This window comes from Dipteris shenzhenensis, chromosome 31 (genome assembly GCF_047967505.1).
Source record: "Dipteris shenzhenensis isolate YYH24624 ecotype China chromosome 31, Dip_SZ_1.0, whole genome shotgun sequence".
Lineage (NCBI taxonomy): Eukaryota > Viridiplantae > Streptophyta > Polypodiopsida > Gleicheniales > Dipteridaceae > Dipteris > Dipteris shenzhenensis.
In genome coordinates this window covers 1,571,522-1,578,567 of record NC_141626.1, presented here as the reverse complement: position 1 = coordinate 1,578,567, position 7,046 = coordinate 1,571,522, and the positions used below count along the sequence as shown (strand labels likewise).

Below are 7,046 nucleotides of genomic sequence, written 5' to 3'. Positions count from 1 at the left end.
TCACCTTGCCTTGCTCAGCTATCCATCATTAGCTCAACTCCGATATTATTTTCATTTGTTGTCACCTCTATTTGCACATCTTATTCAAAATTTGTTATTATTTTATTTTCTTTAGCTTCTAGATTTTCCCCTTATCAAATCCCATGAAAGATCTTTGTACCTTAAAATTCTCCTAGGTTAGTTATCATTAGATAGATTGCTTTTATTAAAATCTCATCGCTTTAGATAACAAATTTATTGGTGATGAAATGAAAATTATTAGAGAATTACTTTTGAGGCTTCAAATTCTCAATTGATTAATCCTCCTACATGAAGAAAGAATGGGTTAAGTCTATTGAGCGAATCACCCTTGCTTGGAAGAAGATATCCAAATTCTGGTTATATGAGGTGGAAGCTTTTTGAATAATATCGAACTTATGTGTGCATGCATATTATGGTGCTTGTGAGATGCTTTAGGTTCCACTGCGGTTCTAAAAAGGTGCTTTCTTTGCATAAATGCCTTTAAATATATAGCCAAACGGTATGCTTAAAATAAACGAGTAACATTCCAACATTCTTGATTGTTTATCAGAAATTCTAAACATTAGATTCACTAACGGATGTACAAATAAGATAATACTAATTTGCTAATGTCTTGCTTTTGTGAAACAAAGTTGTTGCACTTGCACCCTTCCTCCTACTATTAAATGCGCGCATGACCAAGAAGCACAACCACCATATGTTTATGACTCTTTCTCATCCTTGGTTGGTTTTGAGTCACACTTTTCCACATGTTTGTTAAAGGATGGGGACAAGGGAAGCATATTCGTTTATTGTGTTTTCATTGATTGCTAAATTTGGGCTTGGAGCCATTAATTGAGTCAAGAGTCCTCATTTATTAATGATATAAAAACTTCTTCTAGATTGTTGTTTGTTATAGTCTCTTGGTGGAACATCCTTGTCAAAAGACGTATGCCCAACATAGAACCAAGAGGAAGATGGTGTTGATAGGGGGGGACCAAGTTTCCTTGGGAGAGTACACTTGATCATTGACATGGATTGAAGGGAGACTTTGGGGTGTGCCCTTAGGGACTGGCGCTTGAAATGGAGACAAGTTGTTGGGGTGCACTCGCATGATTGAGCGAGCAAGAAAACGTATACCCTCTCTCTCAGGTTAAAGGGAGATTGGCAAAAGATTAGCGCAATTCCAGGGTCAATGATTATTAATAAAAAATTCAACAATCATTAATCACGTCTTTCATGTATAGACACAGAGAGAGAGAGAGAGAGGGGGGGTCTGTGTGTCCAACCTCTCCCCCCGCCTTGCCCCGATCCTGCCCCTCTTGCTTGCATTTCCTAATGAATGGCTTCGTCCTGCTCCGAGATCTCGCAGAATAGAACAGACACTTTCCTGCTGCGTGCTGCTTACTGTGCGCCGGAGAGATGCAGACGTCACACGCCTTGGAGACCTTGGAGGTCGTTTTGAGCGTGCAGAGAATCGGGGCAGCTTGTACAGACTTGTTGTAATGAATCCCAGCCAAGCGTGAAGGACGATACCGTACACTGCGAAGAAGGCTGCAACTTGATGCATCCAGCACGTCGGCACTGGTGTTTCTGCTGAGATTACTGTCTTTGTTTCTATCATCCCTTGATATCCTCAGACTGACGTGCTTATTTTCAAACCAGCTGGGATTGGTCTGTCGGTGCTAGAGCCATCGCGTCAACTAAATGTTTTTGACTAGCACAATCTATTGGGGCATTTCTTTCCAGCAAATGATGGGCTGAGACGACGTACGTTCCGGTCACATTCTTTAGTTAAAAATGCACAACAGAAGCAGGCATTTCTTCGGAAGCTTGAGAGGTCGATTATTTGGTCAAAGAAAAGTCAGCTGCCCTTGGGAGAGGGTCCTTTAGCCCGAGGGTTGTCAGATCTCACAATGCAGGTCCACATTTCTCCTAGCATGAATCGTATCACAATATCTACCTCCAACGGATTCTTGGATTTCACAAAAGTTAAGGTTGCGGCACGCCATTTGTCGTATCGCACTCTATTCTATTCGGTGCTTGTGTTGGCCTTTCTTCTGCCGTTCGTTTTCATCACTACAGCGCTTGTGACTCTCGAGAATGTTAGCAAATGCTCGACTATAGGTAAGGGAGCATTTTTTTTCCAGAAGTGATGATCCGCCTTGTCAAGTGAGAAAGCTGTTGTCTGCAGATGACGTACTTGTTTAAGGACAGGCCTGAGAGAGACAGAGAGAGAGAGAGAGAGAGAGAGAGAGAGAGAGAGGATCGTTTGGAGGTTCCATTCCACCAAATGAACCGAGCGATTGGTATACATTGTCATCAACAACTAAGTGTCTCCGAAGGAATCCATCTCGTTTTATGTAAGGATGAGGTCTACAGTTATGCATAGGTCTTGCAAATAGAACCTCAAATGTGGTTATGCCGTTTATCTGCTTCTGTCTGTGTAAAGCTTATGTAGGTTCGAAGTAGACAATCTGTTTATCCGCCCTTATCCAGTGTGTTGCGGTCGAAGATCAGATCTGGGCACGTACTTCCAGGAGATTTTCAATTCTGATATTTCATGAATTTGCAGCAGGAACCATGCACGCACGAACAGAGCTTTCAAGCTTGGTTTTCACTGTTGTCATTATTGTTTGCATGGCATAAAATCACGTGGAAAAGAAGTGATGAGATGAATAATGGACAGTTTCGGTTCCGCTTCGTTGTGTTGACTGATCAAATTGGATTTGCCGAATCCCGCTAGATAAATCTTGCCACCTGCCATGCAACAAGTTAGGCTACTCCACAATCATCATAACCATTCCACAATTTACAGAACATTTCACATTCCATATATTTGGACTTTGCCAGGACTTTTTGTCTAATTTATATCTGAATCTGCAATTGTGATCTGATTGGGACTAGGGAGTGTTGTGATGAGATTGTACTTTGGTCAGTTGCATGAATCTTGGAACGTGTCGATTCTTTTGAATCTTAAAACGCTTCAATACATTCTTTTATTACTGAATAACATAACAATTCAGCTCCTCATTATGATGAAAGAGGTTAGGCAACTCGGGGCTCACTTCACATGATTTTTGCAATAGATTACTTTATGAGCAGTAGTAACACCACAGTTATCTTTTATGAAAGTTATTCCACTGAAGTTAAGAAGATGGTAGCACATTTTTGGAGCAGTTTTTTCAAAAGCAAAAGGGTTTTGTGGAGCCTTAGACATCAATATAGGGCATGATGCAGGTCTGTTGTTATTTTCTGCGTTAGTCACTATTCTCGAGTGGCTAGAAGCATTTACTATGCAGTTAACTGAATACTTAATACCAGTGTACGCCTGATCTCAGCAAGGTGATTAGTTCTGCTCTGTAATACCGGCCTTGGCGAATGGAAAGTAGTCTGTCCTCTATTATAAACTTAGTAGGCTTGGCTTTAGTCATGGGATGGAGTTGCACAATAGGCTTTGGCATAATGATTGGTAAGTCTTCTATACGCCTCTAGTTTTATGCCACAATGATGCGCTATCATGGTGCCATTCTAAGATGTCGCACAGGCTAATACTGATGAAGCTGGCTAGAATTTTGAAGCATAAGAGGTACTATCCCAACCGTTTGTCCCCAAGAGATACTGCCTCAAGGTATTGGGAATGGTTCATGATGTGCTACAACTAGAGTTCCCATAGCTGGAAGGCTATTCTCCCTTGGGGAATGTTAGTGTAAAGCCTAGAGGGTTTTTGTCAAGGGTGCCTTGCTCCCTTGGGTGAGCTATTTGGAGAACTGGGCATGTGTGATGGTGCGAGAGTTTGTGATACTCAAAATCCTCAACATGGTGGATAGAAGGACTGTTTGGTAGAAGCCTTAAAAACCACATTCATTGTTGGTAACCTAAAGGCCCTTGTATCCGTCAAGGCCAATTATGGTGTCTAAGATAGCTTCTTTTTGTTGGAAGTTGTGTCTTGAGGCACAAAAGTCATTTCTTAATATTGCAACTTCACGTATGTATCATTGGTACACCAAGTCACATTCAACACTAACCAACTCATTATGTTATTACCAGCTTATAATTAGGGGGGTTTGGGGCTTGCTAGTTGCCATATCAGTGCAATTGGTGTATATGTATACATATGTATATGTATATACATTTATGTGTGTGTATGGTAAATACGATCAGCCTTGGGCTTTTATGATCCGCTCTCTCTTATTACATCTTCATACATTTGCTTTTGGGAATTGGCAGCCTACTCAGTGGGAATTTTTATTTGGCTCTATCCAAGGCAAGATCAGAGGATGCCCTTTTGTCTCTTCTCTGCTTCTTGATTGGAAACATATTCTATCCCACTTGGAATGGAAAGGCAGGGACTCTCTCGCAGGCAACTCTTTGAGGGTAGAGAATCTCTTTTGGTCTAAAGTATTCCATTCACCTTTGGCCATACAAGAACCCCGACGTTCTTATTTTCTCTCCTTCAAAGGCATTTCATGTGTGGCGGATGTACTTCAAGATGATGGCACAATTCTATCTTTTTCTTTGGCTGCTCGCAAATATGGCTTGGGAGCTCATTATCGTCCTTTATGGCATAAAATTTCAGCAATGCTCCAACCGTACTTGCCGGTACCTCATTTAGAAATTCAGCATCGGCTTGAGGATTGGATTTTACGCTCTCCTTCCTCATATGTCCGTCCTTTGAAGCTTTCACATATTACAGTGTCATCACTATATAAAGTGTTATTACCTCCACCTTGGAGTTCCAACAGAGCAAATACTGTTTGGCATATGGATCGTCCAATGAAGTGGTGGAGAAAAAGGCTGCGTCTCCTTTGGCATTACAAAGTCCCTCTTCGACAACAGCTTTTCCTATGGCGAGTTCTCCTTGGCATTTTTTCATCTGGACAGTTACTCGCACACAGACATATTGCTTCAGCTGTTTGTCACAGATGCTCGCACTCTACTGAATCAGTGCTTCATATCTTTTGGTCCTGTCCAAACACTTCTGATCTCATTGCTCTCATCAGACAGAGGCTTCGACAGTGATTTCCTACTGTTACTTTTGGCAGATTTTTCTGGTTGTTTGCATTTCATCCCCAGAGACAGGGTTTTGATTTATTTTTTGTATGGGTGCGATATTGGACCCTATGGACTTTATGGATGGATAGAAATCATAGAGTCTTTGGTGATCCACTATTTTCATCCTTCCTTTTTTTCAAACGATCTCTGCAACAATCATTCTACGATTGTTTTCAGACTCGTTTGATTGATCAGGATGTGTATACAGCTTATACTGAGATCTTTTGTTGAGTAGTAGCTACTTCGTTTTTGAAGCAGCTATGAATGTAATTATTCCATAGAAATAAAAGATTTCTTCTCACAAAAAAAAAAAGTGTGTATGGTAAATACAGCATGGCAAAATCAGCAGATGCCTGTGTCATGGAAAAAGGGTCTTCTTAAGCTGATTCTAAAAAAACAGCTATGTGATTCACTTGGTGATTGGAGGCCAATCACGCTCATGTCAATCATTTACAAGATCATTGCCAAAATGGTGGTTGATCGGATTAAAAGTTATTTGCATGATGGGTTGCATCCCTCCCAATATGGCTTTGTTCCACGTCGCCATGTCACAGATAACATTGCCTATGCTTATACTGGGATTGAATATGTCAAATACACGCAGCAGGATGTTCTACTCTTGCAGATAGATATTGCAAAAGCCTTTGACACAGTTCAATGGGATTTCATCTCGCAAACTATGCGAGCTTTGGGGTTTGGACAAAAAATACAGCAGGTTATTTACTGGCTTTACAGAGATAGCAATGCGGCTTGCATTCTTTCTGGGGATATTTCTAATGAGTGGACTCTTCGTTGTTCGGTCCGCCAGGGATGCCTTCTCAGTGCTTTACTGTATGCCATTGCTACTCATCCTATGCTGTAATATATTGATCATCTTGTGGCTACAGGGTCACTTCATGGCTTGGAATTGGATGCTAATTGCAGCATGGTTGCTCAAGCTTATGCTGATGATTCTTTCTTTATCCCGAAGAATACGATTCTTTCTTTATCCCGAAGAATACGCCCCATGATCTTGGTGCTTTGATGCAGGCCCTCTGTGTTTATGGTTTGGCAGCTGGTCTTTATGTTAATTTTTAGAAGTCTAAGCTGCTCCCTTTGCATTCCAAAGATTGGCATAGTCTATTATGGCCCGGGGATATCATTCCACGCACTCAGTTTGTTCGTCATCTTGGTTACCCTTTGGGGTGGGAACTCACTCGTTAACAACAAACTGATTGGGTTTTGGCTAAGCTTCGGAAAAAGCTTGAGTATTGGAAACTGGCAACCTGGCCTTTGCACGTTCGTCTTCGAGTCCATCCTTGTGGCATATATTCAAGTTTACTTGCCATTGATCATGTTCACTAAGGCAGATCTTATATCTTTCATGTCTGTTTTTATGAAAATCTTATGGCGATCCAAACATGGCAGAAAAAGTCTCAAGCTACGATGCATCACATTTGTTCTCTCAAAATGCATGGTGGATTGAACATCACGGATATTCATGTGCATATTCTTGCCCACAGGGGAAAAATGTTGCCGTAATGTCTGCAAGGTGATCAGCCTTGGGCTCTTATGATTAGGACTCTGGTTACTCATATCAGTATTTCTACGTTTGGTCATTGGCAATTCGATCACTGGGATTTCCTTTTTGGTTGCACTGATGGCACTTTGCCTGGCTGCCCTTTTGTCTCCCGCTTGCTTCTTGACTAGAAGCGTTTGGTCATTGGTAACTCCTCGATCACTGGGATTTCTTTTTTGGCTGCACTGATGGCACTTTGCCTGGCTGCCTTTTGTCTCCCGCTTGCTCGTCGACATCAACTGATTGGGTTTTGGCTAAGCTTCGGAAAAAGCTTGAGTATTGGAAACTGGCAACTTGGCCCTTGCATGTTCGTCTTCGAATAGTAGAGTCCATCCTTGTGGCTTATATTCAATTTTACTTGCTATTGATCATGTTCACTAAGGCAGATCTTACATCTTTCATGTCTGTCTTTATGAAAATCTTCTGGTGATCC

The 7,046-nt window shown here is 41.4% G+C and overlaps 1 protein-coding gene across 2 annotated transcripts in view; it reads left to right on the top strand.

The window, feature by feature from the left end:
- The first annotated feature begins 1,306 nt into the window (after positions 1-1,306).
- Positions 1,307-7,046, top strand: part of LOC147880891 (putative galacturonosyltransferase 13) — a 91,780-nt gene continuing 86,040 nt past the window's right edge. For both annotated transcript variants that reach the window (XM_087369656.1, XM_087369655.1), the window contains exon 1: positions 1,307-2,127. In XM_087369656.1, coding sequence (XP_087225782.1) covers positions 1,917-2,127 — 211 coding nt within the window. In that variant the 5' untranslated portion in view covers positions 1,307-1,916. The remainder of the gene's footprint in view (positions 2,128-7,046) is intronic.